Source organism: Genypterus blacodes, unplaced genomic scaffold, assembly GCF_046128005.1.
Source record: "Genypterus blacodes isolate CSIRO-AG114 ecotype Tasmania unplaced genomic scaffold, CSIRO-AGI_Gbla_v1 ptg000094l_1, whole genome shotgun sequence".
Lineage (NCBI taxonomy): Eukaryota > Metazoa > Chordata > Actinopteri > Ophidiiformes > Ophidiidae > Genypterus > Genypterus blacodes.
In genome coordinates, this window is record NW_027466898.1 from 868619 (window position 1) to 892938 (window position 24320).

The window sequence follows — 24320 nt, forward strand, 5'->3', positions numbered from 1 at the left end:
TCAGTGGGGAATGAAAAGCACACACAGAAGACACAGAATCCCTGTCAACAATCCCTCCCCTCCCCTAAAGTGGAAGTTTGTGCTATTTCCCCCGTTTATTATTAATTGCTTTGAGATTACCCAAACAAAGACACACACACACACACACACACACACACACACACACACACACACACACACACACACACACACACACACACACACACACACACACACACACACACACACACACACACACTCACACAAACACGCACCACCACCCCCTCAAATGACATAGGGTGATTTTCTCCACTTTCCAGTGTGGGAAAAGGTACTTAAGTACCTTAACCCCTCAGGTCTGTGGGTGTCTATCCACATCTAGAGGATAAGCAGCGCTCTTTTACAGCTCCCTGTAAACAAGATAACTTCTTGTTTACCAATACCAAATATACATTGCATTTTAAGTGCACTCTGTGAAGGTGTAAACAGGCGTGGAAACTGACTAACCATGTGCGTCATTCTTTTGGTTTCCCAGGGAGACTGTTCAACCCGCGAGGATGCTGTGACGCTGGGTGTGGGACTCTGCAACAATGGCTTCATGCACCATGGTCAGTCACACACACACACACACACACACACACACACACACACACACACACACACACACACACACAGTGGATGTATGAAGCTGCACTGACACCACAAAACATAAATATGGATCTCATACAAATCTAATGCTGCTGTGTCTGTTTTCCTATTACTTTTTCAATTACGGCTGTTCTCTTGCAACATCTCTACCTCACATTTTATTAATACTGTTGTTGCTGTTAAGCATGTTTATTCTCTCTCCTCCTTTTGTGTTGCCTGATTCCCACACCACTCAACATTTGCCCCACACTCTTTCCACTCACAAAAATGTAATATTAACTTCTCCTCTCATACTCTGTCATCAGTTGTATCCAAACATATCAAGTCTCGCCAAGTCCCAGTAACCTCACTGACCACATTGTAGTGGAGTGGTTATGGTTCCCGCCCCACGTGTTGAATGTTAACAGTATTAGTAGTGTTCCCTAACCAGAGCTGTTTAGCTTTGCTACATGGCTGTCTGGGTCAGGCTGCTGAACCATAAACACTGGTTAAGGCCTGAAAAAGCAGAGTTTGAGGTGGAAATGTTGTTGATGAGTTCATAGCCTGAAATGAGAATAAGTCATCTTCATCTGTCCAAAACACGACCGTAGACAGGGGATGTTGAATACTGGATCAAGGGTGAATGTGTGTGTGACTTACTTTATTGTAATGTAGAACCTCTGAATCCACTGAAGTGGTGGCACATCCAGGCCAAGCTCCCTAAAGGTTATTATTTATTAAGGCAACATTTCCACCAACCACTCCAAGTCTTCATCAGGCAAATGTACAGCTATTGACTCCATAACTCAATTCCAGTTGCATGGCAAAATATAGGACAGCAAAAAAGGTGAGGAGATATAAATCAAGACATCAACAACACCTCAGCATCGTAGGCACAGAATGTAACAAGCTCTGCAGTCTCTGCAGTCATAATAGATGCATCAAGATAACACATGTAATAGGATGAGTATCCTATGACACGGTTGTTATAACGTGGTCTGGCATCGATGTGGAAAAGTGCAAAATGTGATTGTCTATTGAACCACCAGGGGGAACGGATATGGAATTCTAACTGTACTAACTTGCATTGTACTAGTTTATACAATCACTCAATCAGATAGTAGGCGATTAAAAGCTTTAAATTTACACAAATAACAAATGAATACACACACGCACACACACCACCATCTGTCATGAGGTGTCACCTGTTCTCTCTTACCTCTCCTCTTGCTCCGCCTGTCAGGCTCGTGACCTTTCTCTTCTCAGCCTGTCTGCACTCCTCACCTCTGCTCTGGTCACTCTCTCCAGCCCTTTGTCAGCACATTTCACTGCTCTTCACCTGGTTCCACTAGAACTTTTACTCCTCTTCTTGTCTCCCTTTCTCTCCCATCATGGTCTATCTGTTTGATATGAAGGTCTCCTTCACTTGAGAGATCACAGATAACAGAAAAAGCCTTAGTCTTGTCTCACATGCTTATGACTTTGTTCTTCTGCACTGCTTTTGTTGACACACATTGAATTATGAACCTCAGCATGACACAACGACTCCTCACACAACTATTTTCCCCCAATTTAAGGAAAGTTGTGTCAGTCATCACTTGTAGTCATACTAGTAATTGTATAGGTGTTCTTATTTTGGGGTGATCAGTTTGTATACCACCAGTTTATATACCATTAAAAGTGCTCAGAATAGTCAGTAAGTCTTCTTCCTAACTCCCATCGGGATACAAGCTTATTTCAGCAAAGAGTTTATGTCATGAGTATCATACTTACTTAATCAGACATTGTACAAACAGTTTTAACTGCTGTCAAATGAAATCCCATTCTAGTGACAAAATAACAGGAAGAAGACAAAGAAGAATGTGTTCTCTTGGAGTATTGTCAGCAACTGTCAGCGTTTTACGGTGTCATGATGACGACTTGCATGTCTTTGAGTGTGTTTGGTCCAGTGCCAGGGTATAAGAGTTTCCGGAGGAGTCGCCTTTCCAGTTGAATAGGCAGTATTAAGTTATTATATGGATACGGCTTCTATGATTCAGAGGAAATACCTTAAGGTCAGGCTTCATTTGGATTGGCATAAGGCCAGTAGGAGTGGCTGTGTACGTGTGTGTGTTTGAGTAATCAGTTTGCGAAAGCTTTTGTTCTTCTGAGTATGCCAGACGCTCTACAAATCTCTAAATACCTTTGCATCTTGGTCCTGCATATGCACGCCCCTTTCAGCCCCTCAGATACTTAATAAACTAATATACGCCCCCTCCCAGCCACACACACACACGTTACAGTTACAAAATGCCTATATGTATATTTGGCAGCATGGTTGTATATTACATTACATTACAATCATATATCTTGTAACTATGAGTGTGTGTGAGCCTTTTTGGTCACATGTCACCAATGCAAACCTTTCGATTCGTTCTCGGTATAAAAACATTCCCCACCCACATCATGGTATTACAAAATAAGTGTTCCGCCTATAAGCCAGAATCAAAACTTCCTGAGGTGTGGCCAAGGCGTGTGTAAAGGGTCATACCATGTGCCCTGTCATTTTAGGCTTATTCGGGTATTTGCACCTGGTGCACTTGAAGATGATGTAACAGAAAATCAAACATGCCATCATGTGTGGAATGCTGTTAAAGGGTTGTATATCTAACAATTTACGCAATACATTTAAGACTGGAGTAGATGCAGAAAGTCACCAAATGAGTGCGCTTTAGTGGGAAAAGTAAGTTTTTAGCTTACATCTGTATAGTGATCCAGTGGATGATGAAACTGTGTGTAAACTACTTCAATGGGCCCAGACTGCTACAAAGTACAGAATGAAGATTTTGCTTTTATTGCACAGTTCACTGGAGGTATTAGTGCTAATTCAGAATGTTGTTAAATGGCATTCACATGAGTTATAAGTGCTTATCTGAGGTGACGGTATTATGAGAAGTAAAATTAGGTTGAATGAGTAAATGAAGCGCGTTTCATTTGGGCTTAAAATATGATGTGATTGGGGAAGCATCCGTTACAAGAACACACCTGTTTGATGTGCCACATGTGTTAGAGTGAGATTCACACACATACACACGCACACACAGATGACACACTGTTCTCTGCCTGGTCCCCAGAGAGCCTTCGCTGCATTGGCTATGAGCCAGATGTGGTCTGGCTCCAGATGCTCTTTTAGCGTCATCAGCTAATGAGCTAATTAACCGTTAGCTTGTTTGTGAGAAAATGGAGAGGATGTCTACACATTAACTAGCATCTTCTTCTGATTCTGTTCAGGCAAATGCTCATTTATCTCTGCAGGTCTTTGAAGTCAATCTGAAAACTGCTTTTAGGCCAAATGTTAAAAACTATACTTAACATTTTATAAGGTCCAAATTTGCAATGAGAACATCAATTTAGCCAGAATACCCACAAACAAAACCAACTCCAAAGCCGTGTTTGTTCATGTTAGTCACATTTCTACCATTGGAATACTAATACAGTGGATAAAAGCTTGGTTAACTATAAATTGGTAGGCAGCTAATTGAAGCTAATGCTAAATGTCCTTAAATGGCTCTTCTGCATCACATCCCTGATCTGACCTGAAGTCTTATAAGCTTAGGTAGCAGGAACACAAATAACTGCTCTTCCAAATATGTTATGTAACACAGTGGTGCTCAAACTTTTACCAATGGTCCTTGTTTTTTAAGGCTCCAATTCTGTGCTTGGGTGCAAACTGAGATATTCTCTGCGTTCTTTTCTCAGTCTTGGAGAAAACAGAATTCAAGGATGAGTCGCAATTCTTCCGTTTCTACGCGGACGAGGAGACGGAGGGAACCGGCAGCAAGAGCAAGCAGCTTCAGCGCAACGACTTCAAACTCATCGAGAACATCATGGCCAAGTCCCTGGTGGTAAGCTGAAAGAAGCACAGGCTCACTCACACACAGACACTTAACAATGTCAGACACTCAGGCAGTTGTACGTGTTCCATGTGTGCACGTGTCTGTTCTTTCAGATCACAGCTGGAGGCAATTAACATCGCTATTCACACACACACAAACACACACACCCTCCTGGGAGATTCTCTCTTCTGACAACAATAAGAGCATTTGAATTTGATCTGAACCGTATGCATCTTAATGAATGTTGTCTCATGGAAATGTAATCAAGCGTAATGACCATGATGAAGTCCCTCTTCAGCCCTCTGATAACAGATAAGAGTTACATCCTGCAAAGCACTCAGGCAGATAAGTGACGGGATATGATCGTCATCAGCTCATCCTCACATGGCTCCTTCTCATGTGATGGTTGGAATCAGAGACCAGAAGTGTTGTACTTCTATTTTTTCCTGGGTGAACAAAACGTTTGAGCTTTCCTGCATTGTTTCTCTTTCAATTTGCTCACAAGTTAGTTCCTGCACGGCCGAGTTCAGATTAAGATTTGAGGGTATCTCAGCCCTTGCCCCGCTCTAGAATGCTTTCTTTTACTGAATGCATATTTACATTCTTTCTACCTTTTATCCCTGGTGACGCATTGACTCCAACAATGTTCCGCCATGATATGTGACAACAGGTGCCGGTAGAATGGGATGAAATCCATAAGTGAGAGCTTTAAGTACTCCCCCTCCATGAAGGCTTCGTTTGGCTGTTTGCCACGCCTTTGAAGCGTTTTTAAATAAAATATAAGTTTTATGGACCGGAAATGGGCTCTGGACTCTACTCACACCCATTGAACCCCAAACTGCTGTCATTGAAGTAGCAACTGTTAAATACACGATACAATAAACTAGAAAGGCACCTTGCCTGCCTCCACCAAGGCTGAAAAAGCCTAGACAAAATTATTATTACTTAGGAACGTTGTGAATTTGAATATAACCATTCATTGCAATAAATCCAGTGTTTTCTCTACTGTATTCTCTACTGTATAAGTACTGTGATTGTGCTTTTACAGCGAATATTGATCTGGCCATTAGGTTTGAACTTTTCTGTTCAAATTTGAATGTAGTATATTTCGGGGAACCTAGAATCATCTGTCCTTCTAATGTGGGAAGTAGGCACTCTGTGGTTTTCTCCTCGAAATGGAAACGCCTTTTTCCTTGATTAGCTAATCTAATCCTCCCTCATCGCTATTATCAGTGAGAAGCGCAGGAACTCTTTATTTCCCACTGCACTCTGCTTGGACGTAACATTAGAGAGGAGCATCTTATCAGCACTGTGCAGCAGGAAGATGGCCCCAACAGTTTACCTAAGGGAAGCCAGCTAATGTGTTTAGTGATGACAGCGTTTAACTACTCACGCCACAGGGGAATACAATAGAAGAAGCAAAGGACATCATCATAAGCAGAGACACCTGACACGCGGTGAAACACAATGATCATGTGCTGATCATCAACACATAAGACCAGTGACCACCCAGAGAGAGTGCGGAAAGAGAGAAAGACAAACTGGGTCAATTCCCCAAATGGGAAAATAACTGATTTTGCATCTTCACCAGTATCCAGTTTACAAGATGAGAAAGCATTAAGTAGTTCCATTTTTCTGTGATGAATGAAATACATTATGTATGCAAGGATGCAAATGCAGCAGAGCAAATAAAATGAATATTCTATGCGTGTGTCATGCAAAGTCTTTTAATACTTCCAATGCAAAAGAATGGAAAGGCACACAAGCATGTCGGTGTGTGAATCAGCGTTGAAGCTCTGCCATTGTTAAGGCCGCGTGTGTGTATAATTGGGTATTTTTCTGTGCTTAGATTCACCCTGAGGAGGAAGACTATGGCTTTGAAATCGAGGAGAAGAACAAAGCCATTGTGGTGAAATCTGTCACCAGGGGCTCACATGCTGAGGTGATGGTCATCTCACACACACACACATGCTCACACACACACACAAGCTCACACGCTCACACACACACAGATGAAATGCACGAGATGTAGAAATTGCATAGCAACCGTGTCTGTGACTCTCACTTTCATTTCTAATCACACCCTCATACACAGTTGCATTACACGCACGCACACACACACACACACACACACACACACACACACACACACACACACACACACACACACACACACACACACACACACACACACACACACCTCATTCCAGCCATAGGCCATTAGTTCCAGTAGGTAATGGCTGTCTATCGTGTGGACGGCTGCTGTCAATCTGCCTGCGTTCCCAGTGGAAGGACTTGTTTCTGATTGGCTGTCGAGCCATTGGACATGCTCGCTCACATCACCATAAAAGACGCACACTCACTCATACACCCACTCAGTTTTACGCTTTTACATCCACACATTTACAATGCAGATGAAGCCCTGACAAAAGGTAGGGCAGATGTGGGACCACTGAAGTTCTATTCAATTTTTGCAATGTATTTTGTAGCATTTATACTTTATTTACATTTAGTTTGTTTTGGTAGCCACCAAAACTCTGGGACCCTTTCAGACCTTCTTGAATTGAAACTACAAAGTTCCTTTAGAAGAGGAAGCACAGTTTCTGGAAATAAGACCAAGTGGCAGCTTTGGTCCACCACCACACATAACAACAACCGGAAAAATTTAGGGAATCATTCAATTGTGCAGATAAATCGTTTTATTTTGCATTTTATGAATAGCCTGATGCTGATGAAGAGCTGTTGGAGAAAACTCCGTCTGACCAATCAACAAGATGTTTGTGTTGTCAGTCCCACCCAGATAATCTAAAAATGTTTCAAGAAATCCAGTTTCTGTATCTACTGTAAATGGGTCCTGGCTCCATGGTGCAACACAAAGGACGTTTATGACAAAGTGGTGGAAAAGACACTGTAAGGTTAATGTAAGAAGAGCTGTGTTGCTTTTTTCTTTCATTTTCGTACAATTTAACCTTTATTTCATATCACTGCAGTCTGGTTAGAGTCCAGCTTATTATGCTGCTTGATGTTGGGATTTTCCTTTTCCACAGGGATTGGAAATGTCCTCCTCAGCATCCACCTCTTTTTTTTTTGCTCCCAAACATTGTAATTTTTTTCGCCCTCGTTTGTTATTTTGCTCCTTGCAGTTCTTTCCCACATTCCCTCTCCTGGTCCCTTCCCTCTCTCCCCTCTCTCTCTAATCCATGTCCTTTTTCTGCACTCGACGCGCTCCCACCACAGCAGACCCTCGCTGCTGTGCTCCCTCGCATTGGCCCCAGTATGCCAGCACAGTGAATGAAGCTCAGCTGATTCCCATGGGGGCTCAGAAAGGGGCTGCACACACACACACACACACACACACACACACACACACACACACACACACACACACACACACACACACACACACACACACACACACACACACACACACACACAGATAGAGCTCTTTCACTATATGATACTATAATAGAAAGTCATGTGAAGACAGTCACCAATGCTGTATAATCACACACACACACACACACACACACACACACACACACACACACACACACACACACACACACACACACACACACACACACATTCAGTCGCACGTGGCTCCTCCCAGTTGTCCTGCCTCTATCCTGGGCTGTTTTCCAGAATCAGAGCCCCTTCCAGCCCGGCCCATCCAAAGCCACCCTGCCGGATCTGTGCCCAGGACACTGGCCTCACACAGAGAAAACAGAGTCAGCATTATTCTCACAACGTGACCGAACATGTGCAAGATGACTGCCTTTACTAATGTGTGCTTGTTATTCGTAAAGTGATTTTAGACGCTTATGCTGGTCTGCCCAAATGGAGGTTTGTTTGATGCACCGAGAGTATTTACGTCACCCGCGGAGCTGCCACCGTCTCTCCACGTCGCCTTAAGTCAGCCGTTAGTGATCAGATTGTTCTCGGATAGAGGAGCACAGCGCAGAAGATCTGATTACGCAAACACATCTTGATCTGGTGCACCTCAAGGACATTTGGCCACATTAACAGCCAAGCATGTGGACAACAACTGTGAAAACTGAAACTCCACAACCAGAAAAAACATGAAAATTCATTCGGTAGTGTGGATAGTTGTATTCAGAACGGATTATCAGAATGAGGAAAAGTGAAGTTGTTTATTTTGAAGCTGATTTCACTCTACATGCCTGAAACACATTAAATATAATGCGGCTGAATTACATGTATAAGCCAGTTTGGATCCATATTCTGCAGGAAAGAGTTGTCAAAATGAATAGTGGGAAAATATTAGATAGTACCAACCGAATCATTTGCGTTTTCTGTTTTTGTTGGTTTTCTATTTCTCTTTGGATCATACTGAGCCCAGAGCTGGATCTGGAAATATGAATCCAAGTGGAATTATCGTGGAATAATCCCCTTCAGGGTGCGATTATCACCCACTGACAAAACGTTATCCCTTACTTATAATGTTACCTCATAGGATGAGTTCAGCAGATACATCATCTCTGTCCAGTGTGTTTGATGAGATGCAGAAGTCGGGGGTGATTAATGTACTCAGTGAGATTTCCTGAAACTCTACATGATGTCTCATATGTATGTGTGTGTGTGTGTGTCCTCCTCGTTCAGATGGCAGGTCTGCAGGTGGGCAGGAAGATCCACACCATTAATGAGGACCTGCTGTTCCTCAGGCCTTTCTCCGAGGTGGAGGCGATGATCAGCCAAGCCTTCTGCATACGACGGTCACTACGGCTGCTAGTCGCCACTAAGGCCAAGGAGTAAGGATACACACACACACACACACACACACACACACACACACACACACACACACACACACACACACACACACACACACACACACACACACACACACACACACACACACACACACACACATGCACCCTCAACACACACATGCACCCTCAACACACACATGCACACACACAAGGCACACTGGTCTGACTAACCTTTTTTTAAATCTAGGATTGTGAAGATTCCCGACAACCCAGATGACCTGTCCTTCAGACTCTGTGGCTCCGCCCCTCCTCATGTCCATGCAGTCAGGAAAGGTGAGTGACCACAGCTGTGATTAGCTGCTGATTTCAATAATATTTATTCTTCTTCCACTCCCTTTGCAGTCAACATTTAAGGCATTCGGATTTCTGGTAAAATGATGTTGTTAGTATGTCTTTATATGATTTAGAGTCAACCTTTGACACACACACATGCGCTGACCTGGAGATCAGTGAAGAGATTTGATAGATTTTGACATTGTTATGGCGACTTCATTGCCCCTGAAGGCTTTGAAAGTGTTTACTGTGTCAGAAAAGAGAATAAATTGAAGGGATGATGAGGTAACATTAGCTTCTAAACACCTGTTACATCCTGCCTTAAGCGGCCCTTTATTAGATTTTTATGGCCACCTGTCAGCCAGACTGCCTACGGTCAGGGTTCAAACCCATAACACACAGACACACACGCTCTGCTCTGTGATCAGGGCTACAACTGTAACACTGGGTTCAAAAAGCACGCAAAATGTGGCACAGCTTTGCATTTTATCCTCATGCCCTACAGTCTACAGTATAAACCAGATGTTTACGCTGTGAAATAGAGAGACGAGAGATTTATGACTAAGCGAGGGATGAATTCAAATGTGTACCCGACACAAACACAAACAGAAGTGAGGAGAGGAGGAAACAGGGAATCTGATCAAATGGTTTCCCTTTTTGTAGTTATGGCTGAGGGGCTGCTCTCCCCTTTCCCTCCATTTCTCCCCTTCCCCCGCCTCTCGCTCCCTTTCCCTCTCGTGCACAGAGAGTCTGCATTCTTCAGCCGCGTCTCCGGTCGCTCTTTCCCCGTCGTAAATCAGTCCCCCTGCGTGATCTCCATGCACGGGTCAAGTAGTCCCACAGTTTGTTAGGTAATCACAGGCATCCTGGGTGGAAGTGATGCCACCGCTGGTATTTTTAGATGGGGAAAGGAAGATGATGGAGGTGTTGATTGGACTTCCAGGCTGTCAAGCTATATGTAGTTTGGGACAGCGTGTTTCAGCACTGGACTGAGTAATTTTCAGTCTTCTGGGAGATGTGGGTATATATAGACCTGGGAGATGAGCCCAAGGGGAATGCTTTTATTTTTTCATACTTTCCACTGAATATGGGAGTCACATTGTTTGTTTCTATGACTTCTGTGGCAGGTTAGGTTTTCCATTCCCATGTTTTCTGAACAGACCAATGTTTAAACTCTCTCCCTTGAATTACTCTCAAATTGGAGGCCTTTCTTTTCCCCGCATACAGTCCCACTACATTTCTAGCATTCTGTGAAGTATTACCTCTGATCTCTAACCCTGTGCTGACACGTTTCAGGCTGGGAGGCGGCAGCGGCGGGTCTCCAGCCCGGCCAGGTCATCTTAAAGGTCAACGGCAACAACGTCAACCGCAGTGACTACCAAGAGGTCCTGGAGCACTTTAGCGCTCAGCACACACACCAGGAACCTCCCCACGTGGTGAGAGAGAAGATAAATTATCCCAGAAGTCCGGCAGTGTTTTTAAATTTCTGACTATTACTTGTTTTAAAACATTGTAAGCTTGCTGTATTGTGGCAACTGTGTAATCATTTGAAACTGCATGAAATGATTTGTGCTTGTGCTCAACGTCTTGCAGCATCAGGGACCTGTCTTCCCCTGCAGTGTGCTGATGTGATGCAATAAGTGTGCTGGTTAATGTAACACTAGGATAAATTACTGTATCGATGATATGATCTTGACTTGAATGTCCCATCTCACTTTACTCCCCAAATAGTTTTATCCTTCATTATAACAACACTGAACCTCTCTGTGCCCTCCTAGTGTCAGTGGGTGTACCGAGCGTTTGAGGACGTGGACGAGCTGCACAGAGGAGTTGCCGGAGAGAAGGAGGAAAACTCCTTCAGGCCCTACCCGGTGGAGAATGGCTCTGACCACGAGGGGGCGAATGGAACCAGTGGAACAGGTGATAACAATAACATAACGCTCAAAGCAACTATTAGTGTAATTAAAGACCATTCAGTCATTTTGTAAGAAGAAACCCGATTGAAACCTGTTTTTCGATGAGAAAGTGGTTTATTGAATTCAAATGAATCCCTCCAGTCATAATCTCATTTAAAAACTCTGCTTCTGATAAAAACCCAACATTACTACATTACATTAAAAAAGTACGAAGTAGATTAAAAAGCAGGCAGTTGTTCCATATGTGGTTTTGATGCTGGCTGCTCTTCACTCACAAACACTAAATCAATGTGAATGTATTTTAACTACATGTGACATTTCAAAAGGGATTGATGAAGGAGATTTATTAGGGGATTAGGGTGTGATTGAGACCATTTTGCTCCATAATCAGATTTTGGATGTCCTCTAAACATTTATTGGAGAAAAGAAATGAAGCAAAACTTTTGTCTTTATAAAGAATGCAAGTGTTAAGTGTGTATACTGATGTGTGAACATTGCTTTAGACCACCGGCTGGGGAGACTTTCCCTCTCCGCTGAGCTGCCTCTGGTCAGTCTGACTGTAGACAACGTCCATCTGGAGCACGGCGTGGTCTATGAGTATGTCAGCACGGCCGGCATCAAGAGCCATGTGCTGGAGAAGATGGTGGAGCCTAAAGGCTGCTTCAGCCTCACAGCTAAGGTAACAGGAGTATGAGTAATCATGAGTACCTGAATGTTTTTGTACTCAGGAACAAGGTCAAACTGTGATAACCTGGTGACATAGACTGCTAGGAATGCAGATTGTAGCGTCATAAATTTCTGTTATTCTAGCATTGATCTGTTCTTACCAGTATGTCTTGTCTCTGCAGATCCTGGAGGCGTTTTGTAGTGATGACAGCCTTTTTGTGCGTAATTGCCGCCAGCTCATCTCCCAGAACGACCGGGTTGTTTCCATGCCTCAGTACGAGTTCAGGCAAATCTGTGACACCAAGCTGGAAAGCATCAGGCGGCGGATCAGCAGCTATCAGCAGGTACTAAACGCACATTTCCACTCTCTGAAACACATGTGTACTTTGTGTATTGGCAGCTCAGGCTGTAAGATCCACGTGACAAGGAACAGTTAGGAATGTAGAGAGAAGGTACCCATGACATCAGAACAGATGCTTTGGGACCTCAAGTGTGGAATTAAACCAAGATCGACTTCATCCAGATGTATCCAAAATAAAAACTGCATAGTTGCAAAGAACATTATCTTTTAGTGCCTGATAGATCATGCTGTTGTTTCAAGGCACTGCTTACGCTGGTTGGTGAAAAAACAACACAACTTTCTTTGTTTTGCTGTGAAACAAACAATAGAAATGGTGGTGGATGTGACTCCACCAATCAGCTGGTTCCTTACCTCAAAACAAAGAACACTTAAGGTTCTAGTAATGTAAAAACTACAAGCTAATGTTTATCAGCCTGGTCAGTTCAACCAAATGGACATTATGGTCAAACATTAGAGACTCAAGCAATTTCTGGACAGAGTGCTCACTCAGCTTTGCGCAGGAGACTGATCGATTTCTTTGCTCCTGTGGTTACAAATGTGTTCAGACACCAGAATTGTATTTGTTGAGGAGGCACGCAGCCTGAGCGAGTCTGGAGTAGTCGTGTGCATCTCATCTATGCACAACACAGAGAAATGTCAGCTGAGGTTGATTGAGTCACATTAACCCCCGTGAAACACCAGTGTCCATCACACTGTTGAAATTTGATGTATGCATGTTCATTAGAATTATAATGATGTTAATTCATTATTGCTATTAATGCCAAAACCAACACGCTTCTCACACCCCAGTGTTTTGGTGGTTTGAGACGACCTATGTCACATGGAACTGGTTTGAGCTGGAAGAGTTTTTTTCTATTTGACCAGGATATATATTTTAAACACCATGTTTCTGTGCAGTGTGTTAAAGTTTGCCCCTTTTTTTGTCCTTTTCTTTGTTGTTTCTCATCTTCCTCCACTCAGTTTGCCCTTGAATTGAAGAATAAGGCGTGTCCGACCTTCAAGCAAGCTGGCGTTGGCCATCACCTGCTGGGCTGCATGGACTTTGTTCCCACCAACTGCCACGTCAACCTGATGCAGGTCTCCTATCCCAAGAGCACCACCTCCGCCGGCAGGACTTTCAGCATCCGCTTCGGCCGCAAAAACTCCCTCTTTGGCCTCGACCCCGACCAAGGTAGTGAGGACACACACACACACACACACACACACACACACACACACACACACACACACACACACACACACACACACACACACACACACACACACACACACACACACTTAAGACCAAGAGGATTTTAACATTAGCCCAGACTCTCACTCATCAATACCTTAAAGTAGGCCGGCCTTCACTGATAATACAACTTTGCCCACTTAACATCAGCTCAATAATCATTTCGACTAATTACCATTTATGACCAATTGTAATCCCACAACGCAGAGTCGGGAATGTCAACCCCAGCCTCCCACATCAGCTATGGAGTCTCAGCAAGGATGCCTATTGTAAATTGAATGAGTGCCCCACCATTAAGACTCCATTAGCCACAGGCAATTCCCATGTTACTGACATGAAAAGTGAATGAGTGATTTCAGCAAAGATGTTGCCCTGAAGGCAGTGCAGGAATGTGTGCCACTGCTGCAAAGGTCAAAGGGCAGAGAAAGAGAGAGGAAATGAAATTCAGTGGCACAGAGGAACAATTTGAAGAAAGTAGCCCAGACATCAAGCAATCCTTCAATCTTCGTTAAAGAGAGAACCATCCTGCTCTCTGTTTATACGTTGGGATTGACGAATGATAAGTTCCACCTCAGCTGTCTAGACAGCACGGCTCAAATTGTTCCAGGATACCTCAGCTCCATCGTTCAGGTCCTTCTGCCAGACAAACATCTGCCAAGCAGTTGTGCTCAGCAGCGCTGGAGCCTTTTAAAGCATTCTGACACCGACCATAAAGACATTTTCGTTTTTAAATCTCCCAAACTGACACAATCATTATGTTAGCTATCAGGAAATACAGTGGAATTGTTTTCTGCCAGCAAACGTGCCGTGCGGTTGTTGTGTGAATACTGAGGGATGTGTGGAATGTGCACAAAACGGATAAAGGTTTCTCTGTTAGTGTTTGTGCTACTATTACACCCAGTGGGCTTGCCGCAAGAATTTAATTTAGGAATGTATCTGCCAGGTTATTGCAGTTTAGTTTGGTGTTCTACCAAAGTACACAGTTTTGCTCCGCGCTCTCTCTCTCTCTCTCTCTGCTCGTCATCTAAGCGCTCTGCAAGGAGATGAATTTCAGTTCAGAATAGAGGGCAGATGAGTGTTAGTTGATAGTTGTTGAACATCTGGGGTAGATATGGGATGGTGGAATGTGAAGCTGAATACATTCGTCCACTCTGTCCTTATATAGTGTTTCTGCCCAAGTATTTACTGCCTTTCAGGTTAAACAGACTTGAGCAAACAACTAAGCCCCAAAGCTGCCCCAGAGGACAGTGACTACACTCTGCCCTATGCTCTGTTTGTTTGTTTGTTTATAATCCCCCTGTTACACTTATGTTACGATGAGTAAACCTACAGCAGGGTTTATGGGTGCACAGGTGCATGGGTGGCACAGGGGAGAAATTCTCACTCACCAACACAGAAACCTGAAGTCCAATCACAGCAGGTTGCAAGCTTGGGTGTGCATTCCAACAGCTAACACAGTTGGTGGTGTTTGTGGGTGGCCAGTCATTCTTGTTGCTGCACTCTGACCCCTACTGGTCAGCAAGCCTGCATGGAAGGCGACACGATGTGTGAGGGAATAGTGTGAAGCTCTGGTGTGTTATGAAGTTGCAGTGAAACTGAACTCTGGCAGGTTAAAGGAGGCGGCTGGTGACATCATGTAAATATGCAGCACATAACTGTCTACAGCTTTAATAGATCAACGCTGGAGGCTGTAGGATTAGTGTTGATTGTTGACCCTGTCGTCTTGACTACAGTTAACCCTCCTCATTAAACATGTTATAAATGTCCAGTATAAAGGTTTATTAGTGATGTAAACGATGAGGGTTTTGTGTATGAAACTGTAATATCTCTAACTCAAGATGGAAATTAAAATCCTCCTCTCCTCTCCTCTCCTCTCCTCTCCTCTCCTCTCCTCTCCTCTCCTCTCTTCTCCTCTCCTCTCCTCTCCTCTCCTCTCCTCAGCTAATCTGAACCCCATGTCCCACACTCAGCATTGTGTGACCAGCATGGGAGCTCCTTCCTGGAGCTGCACTGGCCTGGAAGGAGACGAGCAGGAAAGTAATGGAGATGTGACCGTGGATGGGGGCGAGGGGTTGATGGATAGCAGACGGGGCCCCTATGGGGAGTGCGGGTTGAGCTACCTGCTCAAACAGGAAGACATGGACACCCAGGATGGCTACATTCACTTGTACAGCCGTCTGGATGTTGCCGTGAGGGAGATGAGGCAGTATGTCGCTCAGATTGATGTGTAAGTGTTACAGTATCTGTGTATGCTGAATATTCTTACACTGTTAACTTATTCTTAGCACTACATTCATATCAGTCTCTTTTGTCTGCTCTGTGATTCTTAGCTGCCATCTCCCTAATAAAGAGAAAACTACACCTTTTTATTATTCACTCATATCCGTTCAGCTGTAACAGCTGGCGCTTTGATCAAATATTGACATTCCAGCTGTGTTTATATGTGAGCAGACTATTTCTGCAGCCTTCACAGTGATATTTAAAGATCTCTGCATAACAAGCTAGGAACTGTAATCCCCAGTCCAGACTCCTGAGGCTGTTTGTCAGCCTCTCTTTGTCTGTCTGCCCTTTGCCTCGTTTAAAGCTGAGGTTTTACAAAAGGAACATTCTTCAGGCCCAAAATATTTATGGGCCAGGCCCAGTACAGGAACAGGGAGTGAAGCCAGTAGAAAGGATGTCTCTTTTGTTTTTGTGCTGAGGAAGGGCGTGATAAGATGTGTGTGTGGGGGTGTGTGTGTGTGGGAGGATATTGAAGGTGCACAGGTTTTACAGTTTTTTTTAAACTTCTTTCAACTCCTAAACATCTAACGGCACATTATTTAAAGGATTTGACTCCTAAATGCTCAGTTCTTGAAACATTTCATTTGGATTGAACTTTAATATTCTCTATATTTTGTTATAGAGGAAATATTAGTGGTTTTTGTTCAGATCTAATTTTCTGTAATGTTTCATGTATTCCCAAAGCCTCTTATCATCGATCACTGAGCCCACACAGCTCCCAGGTGAAGGCGAGCCTCCTGTCTACGAGCCAAGCCAGCCTCCATCTCTGGCCCCCTGTGAGGACGGCTGTGACCAGGACAAAGTGGAGCAAGGTGGCATCAAAAGGGTCTGCTTCAAGGTCAACGAGGAGGACCAGGAGGACTCGGGTCATGACACCATGAGCTACAGAGACTCCTACAGGTGATTGTTGACAGAGAGTCACTAATATACTAAAACTAATCCTAATATATGTAGCTCAAGTTGAAATGACTGTCAGTATGTTTACACACTTAACTGTCTCGTGATTTAGGCAGAAATGTAGAGATAAACATGATGGAAGAACTGGATTCCATGATTTGTTGAGTATAGATGATGCATTGCTTGACCTGCTCAGGAAAGCAAGTATGGCATGTGAGGAGATTTTTAGCTCATGGATTGTTTACATAATTGAGTACTTTATGCTGATTTCAAGCCAATTGCCATTTTAAAAAGTTAAATCATTTTTTACAGTGAAAATGTACAGAAGTTTCAATAATTCAATAATTGTCTGTGACAATTGGACAGAAAATTCCTTATTTTGCAGGCTGAACTATTTGATTGAATACTTTGGGTTAAACAAATAAAGTTTCTCTGGATTCACCCGGTGTAGCAGCAGATTGGCATCATGCGACACCTTGTCTCACACCTGGGTTTGTATCTATAAAACACAAGTGACCACATGCAGTTTTCTCTTTACTTTATGAAACCACAGTGGCACTCATTTCCCCCCTTTGGAGGTTACAATCCATTCCAGATGTTGACATTTTAACCACGTTCGAGGCCTAAAAAAGACTTCAAAATGTTTTGGTCAAATCTGGTTATGTCATTTTCTTGTTGCGAGTTGATTCAGATGTTGCGTGTGTGTGAGTGGTGTGTGTGCAAGTGCACATGCACATGCAGTCCTCTGGGCAGTGCTCCACAGAGCCCCACCCTCCACCACCCACTAAGATGTAGTTATTGGTTGTTGGTGCGGTGGGCTGGTGTATAATAGAGCCAAATGTTCGGGGCGCGGCCTCCTCACCCTCTCTGTCATTACGGCCGCGCCACACTATGTGAAACACAACTACCTCAGTGGAATAAAATGCAAAGGAAAATGTAGGCTGCATCATGTGTGTTCCACGCACACGCACACACACACACACACACACACAAACTTTTGAAGCAATTTGTTTTTTTGTCCAAGGTAGCAGTATAATGCAGCAAACATAGATGTGGATGTGCCCCCCCCACACAAGTTTGGGATGTGAAAGATAGTGCTTAGTGTGATTACGGGTGGGTGTATTTTGTTTTTTGGGTCCTGCTGAGAAAAACAGACATGAAAGCCAGAGGTGGCAACAAACCACAACAGAGCTCAGCAATCCAAGCATTGGCTCAGAACAGCGTGAGAGGAACATGATGTGAGTACAAGGACGGTGAAGACATGCACGCAACAGAGAGTGAAAGGTAGAAATGAGGAGAGAAGGTGAAAAAAGGAGAGAGGGTGTGAAAAAATCACAGTAGATTCAGTTCAAACCTTGGGTACATTGTGTCTGTCTAAAAGCTGTCAAGCCTGCGTGTGTGCGTTTATAGTCTTGTTAAAACCCAGTGGCTTGTATCCAAATATGTCTAAACAGTATCTGGATTAGGCTGACAGTAGACTGCAGTTCACTCCTGGCATCATAATGAATCTCGAGTCACAGCTTGCAAATGGATTTGCTTAAAGTGCAGATAGTTTACCTCCTCCATCACAGACAAATCCGTGACGATACACACCTCCATCCATGCTTGACTTCCACCATTCCACAAGCCAACTTGCTCGAGATGTCTCATTCAAAGTAAACATGGACGAGAACTCATCTTAAAACAGTTATAGACATATTGGACTAAATCGTAAACAAAAGGTGCAAGTAAGGAATACATTTACCGATTTATAAGCCCCTCGGTTGATTAATCAATTTATTTAATGGTGCGTCACGCGCACACACGTCATGCGTTGGGATTCCCAGATGTGTATGGAGTTAAACATTTTGTATGCATTTGCAGCACCTCCTTAAATGCAGCTCCGTAGCAGAGACGTGTGCGTTCCTCTTTATTGACACCAGAGGATGAAACAGGAAGCATGTGTCTATGTAGCAGCTCGTTAACATGCCCACCGTGACCTGACAGGGCCATTACAACAATGTACCGTAATGGTAATAGGAGAAGGTAATGGTGCGCTAATTAATATGAGGGATGATGGAACTAATAGGATTCCTCCGGCTCTAAATAAACCAGACTTGTTTCATGTGCTGAGCCGGCTGAGTGTTGGCTTGAGTGAATCCACTCACGATGGCATGATGCCGTCAACACAGTGGGTCTTCAAAAGTTGCAGTTTATTAAGTGTGAACAGGGCCTGCATGTTTGTGTGTGTGGTGTGGATTATCTGCCACTATAAGCAGGATAATTGTTACTGTGGCACTCACGGTGTTGACAGAAGGTGTGTGAGGCTATATTTGGCGTCAGTCTATTGGAAGCATGAGACAAGAGACGGCAACAATTTGTGAATTCAGCCAGAAAATTCAACACCCCACATGGGAGCAGACAGGACACAGAGACAGAGACGGACCTAGGGGATATATAAACCTGTCTGGGTTCACATTACTAAGGTGTGTGAATGAAAGCCAGAGAAATCAAGCCAAATAACTGGAAGTCCTTACTGTAATTACCGGTGTGCGCACACTCACACGCCCATCAGAGACCGCAAAATACCCCGGCAGGTGATGTCTCCTCCTGAGCCCTGATTTTGTCTTCTAGCCAAAGCAGGATCATAGCAGGAGAGGACAAAGATGGTGTTGTCAATTGTAAGCTGGTAGATGTGTGTAGGCCATTTGTCATGGTAATCCAGCCTGTGACTCACTCAGGGTTTTTCTCTGAGGAGGCACAGAGAGCGTGCTCACCTTTGAAGCGGTGTATAATTTGAGCTACATAACTCTTTCACGTGCACCCGGTAATCATGTTGAATCACGTAAATGTGTGACTGAAAATACCCTTTCACAAAGACGTCTGATGTCTGAGACGGACTGAGAGCTGTGCAAAGGTGTGACAGAATGCGGTGTCAAACGTGGTGCAACATGATGTTTATTTAAAAGAGAGTTATACGTGTGTGTGTGTGTGTGTGTGTGTGTGATAGGGTGTTAATTACGTCACTGTATTGGAATGCATGCAGATGTAATTTAATGTGTTTCAGTGGAGTGTAAGCCAGTGGTGGATGTTTTGAGAAAAACATTTAATTACCTGCTTTAAATCAGAAAAGCCAGTTACAATCAGAGGAATTATTTGGCAGCATAATTACATGACGCAGCGTTCGTAATTCCCTCTGTGGTTTCAGTAGGGAAAAATGAATGCTTTGCTTTATATTGATGTTTTACTATGCATGTTTGTGTGTGTGTTCCAGTGAGTGCAACAGCAACAGAGATTCCGTCCTGTCCTACACCAGCGTACGCAGTAACAGCTCTTACCTGGGGAGTGACGAGATGGGATCAGGTAACGGCCGCCTCCAAGGAGAATTTAGTTTCTTTTATTGCTGCGTCCCTACAGTATATCTGTTTCCTGTCCATCCAATTTTCATGCAGAAACCACGCACCTTGAGCCCCACTTTTCACTCATGACTATGACTTGTGTCCGATATGTGACACTTGTGATGGCAGTGTAGCGTGATTACATCATCATTTAAAATCTCATCAGAAGAAGGCACATCAGGCACATACACACTGCAGCGAGACAAGAGAAGTCTGCTTGTCAACCTCTGTATCCCTGATTGGAGGCAGCAGCAGACAGTACAATAATGTCGACCCCCTGCTGTGTGTTAATGTGTGACTTCTCAACTCATTCCTTGGTTTGCCTGCTAGGTGACGAGTTGCCGTGTGACATGCGGATTCCCTCGGACAAACAGGACAAGCTGCACGGCTGCCTGGAGCACCTTTTCAACCAGGTAACCAGCGGCAGACATCACAGACTGCTCACTGACTGCTCACTGACAGCCGGCACACAAGATGAGAGGGATCGCTCTCATTTCCGTGTGTGTCTTTAACTGCTTAACCCAAAGCTAAAACTCCACCACTGTGTGCTTGATCTGAACCTGTAGCCTCTTAACCTCAGTCTGCCCCTGCCTAGAACCTTAAACCAACAGGAAAGCCTTCACCTCAAATTAGATCCTTCAATATGTTACAGACCAAATAAAAGATAATACAACTTCAACCAGATGATTTAGGACTGTCAAAAAACAAAACTGGAACAAACAGAAGGTGTCAGCCCCACTCTCCAACCCCAACCAACTTAGATGATGCAAATAGCAGTGGTTCAACATATGGACTCAGTAACCTAGCAGAGGTCTCTTGCTCCTCTTGTTAGGGTCCTGGTTTTCTCTCTCATCTTTCACTTTATCTCTTTTCTCTTTCTGCCCTCCCCCACCCTGATTTGCTCTTTTTCTTTGTTTCTCTCTCTCTCTCTCACACACACACGGACATACACACAAACACGTAGATTTGCACTCATACAAAATCCTCAATCATACCAGTTTAAGAGATCCATCCATGTTTTCATCACCATCTCCTTTGACTCCTCTGGGTTGTACCTGCTTTGGCTCTTACAGCTCTTTCCACATGTACTCAGCAGCTCAGAAGGGTTTCAAACACAAGCCTTGTTGTTGTTGATGAAAGACCATAGCCAGAACCTATAGGGGTGTGTGTTTGTGTGTGTGTGTGTGTGTGTGTGTGTGAAGATGTGTGAGTGAGTGACAGAAAGAAAGGAGAGAGCTGGAAGTGGAGTGTAGAAAATAAAAAGGGTAAGGAGGTGTGAAGTGCAGAGAAAGCCTGATTGATTACCTGACACTGTGCGTATATGTGTGTGTGCACCCATAGGTTGACTCCATCAACAACCTGCTCAAAGGACCTGTCATGTCCAAGGCCTGTGACGAGACCAAGCATTTTTACTCTGACCACAGTCAGCCAGGTAAATACTGTGTTTACTGTATATCAATATGTGTGTGAGTGTGTATGTGTGAGTGAAAGGGTGTGTCATCGTGCTTCTGTTTATGTGACCGTCAACAACCAGCACACAATGACATTCTTGGATGTATGTGGTCAGAGTTTCGTCAAACAGAAGATTGGACGGTTCGCTGTCGTTACGTTATCCACAAGAACATCCAGGAAGACCCTTGGAACCTGCCCAGCTCGATCAAAACACTGGTGGAGAGCCTGCAGAGATTTGTGGATGGTTAGTAGATTACACACGCATACGCACCTGCCATATGATCCTATTGAGCAACAGTTGGTCATTTCCTCTTGTTTTTCCCTCAACCCACAGAGGGAAAGAATCAGCTCCTCCTGGCTCTGCTCAAGTGCACAGGTAGAGTAACACAGGCATTTAGAGTGCATTTAGAACACGCTGGGGTTGGACGCCTGGGCTTGTGATGTAATCCAGTTCGACTTCCAGTCAAATTACCATAAGAGATGTCGAGGCAAGCTGTGTAATCGCACAGCATGCCTCTGTTTCAGGCATCGTACCTGGAGCAGTTAAAGTGCTTCCAACATTTTGATGCTGTTTGCAAATGAGGTCATTCTTCAGATGAGAAAGAACAGCCAGTTCTACCTCCGGTTATTGGCAGCTTCTTAAACGTCTGAATTCTGAACTCTGATTCTTGTACCGAAACTCTTCTTTTTTTTGCACTTTCCTACTCCTGATAAAACATTTTGTATTACTTAATCTACACTGCAATCCTACATTTCAGCCAATCAAATGAGATTTGGGCGGAGCAGCTAACCCCTCATCAAATGAAACTGAAGTGGAGAGTTTTTATAAAGAGTTATATTCTATAACGCCATTAATACTAATAAGTGGTAATGATTATCCTTCCTGTCATTGAAATATACAGTAAATGATAGATGCTGTTGTTGTTGGTAGCATCCTGGTCTTTTGGGGTTTCAAGGTGAGGCCAGCTGACCCTGTTAGTACATGAGCGGAGGTGTTGAATAATAGGACGCTCCTATTGTTAATTTTTACTATTATTATTGCTTCTACTGCTTCAAATAATTCTATGATTGCTCCTCCTCCCCCTTCATTAAACCTCTCTCCTCCTCCACAACACTAGACACGTCTCTGCAGCTGCGGCGGGACGTTATCTTCTGTCAGGCAGCGACGGGCGCCCTGTGCACGCTGGCGGAGCAGCTGTTGGCGGCGCTGCGAGCCCGTTTCAACAACGCCGGCGAATACCAGGAAGACAGCAAGGAGACCAGCCGCAAGTGGCTGGAGCAGATTTCTGTCATCGGGGTGCTGTTGCACTTCCAGGCCACACTGGCGCCACACTTGGTGAGGAGTCAACAGGTTATAATAGGTCAAGTTTGAAATACAGTAGTTGGCCCAGTAGGACTCTGACAGGTTTCAGAGTACTCTTCAATTAGATGCACACGCACTTCCTTAAGCGACAAGAATACTTCAGAAGTGAACATTTGAAGCAAGGAAAGAACAGTGAACATGTAGGAGACCAACCACTGTATAGTTCCTTACCTAGTACCAGAGACAGTTCCAGAGTTGTTTGTACACCTCCACCCATCTGTTACCAGAGGTGTCGTTGAAAGTCGCTTAGAATCAACACAAGCCTTTACACTCCCTTACATTACTCTGCTGGCAATCAAACACCTTTGGGTTGTATTTGACATTTCGTTCCCATTACTTTACCGTCATAGATGCTGCAGAGATCTTAGTCGGTGGTCTCCTACTTACAAAACCATCTTTCTTCCAACATGCAAAACAAACAAGCAGGAGCTAAAAAAATGTGTGGATCTACAGAAAACTTACTAAAAACATCACGCCGACAGTGCAGCAACAGGGAATGAGCAATTTAGTCCAGCGGGATCACCGCTAAGCATCGAGTGAACATCCCTGACTTCACAGTGTTGTTGTGCTCGAACAAAACCGTTGCGTAACTTTGCTGCATGGGAGACCAATGTTTGAATGACTGAAAGCCATCAATTTAACTTAACAACAGGGCCTCTACCCCTCTTAAGTAGCATTTTGCTCTTTGGTGCTATTATGTGAGCATCCAGGTAACAAACTAAGCACCATATTCTCATTTGAGCCAAGGCAAATCCATTGGTTTACTGATAGAGAGACTTTAGGTCGACAGGTTGGATGTAATTTAATAGAAAAATATGATCAGATTCAGCTCATAGCAATTATAGTACAGAATGCAGTAGTAGCCGTTCTACCCATCTGGTGTGTTGTTGACTCAGATGCCTCAGGTCTGTAGGGTTTATCTAGACACGCAGCTGTCTTCAGACCTATCAAAACTCTTCCTGCTCTGATTTGTGAGGGTTCTTTCTCTTTTCTGGCAGAAGGAGGAGCGGACCATGCTGGAAGACACCAAGGCTGCCCTGTTGGACCTGGACAAAGTCACTGTGTTCTTCAGGCAACTGGAGGACGAGTGTCTCGTTGCAAGTAAGAGACTCCATCAACAAAGACTGACTGGCCCATTCAAACCAGACTGCCGGTAATGAGCAGCTGTGTGGTCCGACCGACTCTGAATAAAGTTCCATTATGTGGATACGTGGTAGCTATTGAGGGGGATTG

General features: G+C 44.0%; 1 protein-coding gene across 1 annotated transcript in view; it reads left to right on the forward strand.

Annotated features, from left to right (window-relative positions):
- Window positions 1-24320, forward strand: part of prex1 (phosphatidylinositol-3,4,5-trisphosphate-dependent Rac exchange factor 1) — a 77175-nt gene that overhangs the window by 45609 nt on the left and 7246 nt on the right. The window contains exons 15-33 of the mRNA XM_076159273.1: window positions 515-587; window positions 4345-4490; window positions 6331-6423; window positions 9102-9250; window positions 9459-9544; window positions 10841-10980; window positions 11323-11464; window positions 11964-12139; window positions 12309-12470; window positions 13448-13658; window positions 15660-15945; window positions 16683-16898; window positions 20149-20237; window positions 20603-20685; window positions 21614-21704; window positions 21840-21968; window positions 22059-22100; window positions 22843-23060; window positions 24086-24188. Coding sequence (XP_076015388.1) covers window positions 515-587; window positions 4345-4490; window positions 6331-6423; window positions 9102-9250; window positions 9459-9544; window positions 10841-10980; window positions 11323-11464; window positions 11964-12139; window positions 12309-12470; window positions 13448-13658; window positions 15660-15945; window positions 16683-16898; window positions 20149-20237; window positions 20603-20685; window positions 21614-21704; window positions 21840-21968; window positions 22059-22100; window positions 22843-23060; window positions 24086-24188 — 2635 coding nt within the window. The remainder of the gene's footprint in view (window positions 1-514; window positions 588-4344; window positions 4491-6330; window positions 6424-9101; window positions 9251-9458; window positions 9545-10840; window positions 10981-11322; window positions 11465-11963; window positions 12140-12308; window positions 12471-13447; window positions 13659-15659; window positions 15946-16682; window positions 16899-20148; window positions 20238-20602; window positions 20686-21613; window positions 21705-21839; window positions 21969-22058; window positions 22101-22842; window positions 23061-24085; window positions 24189-24320) is intronic.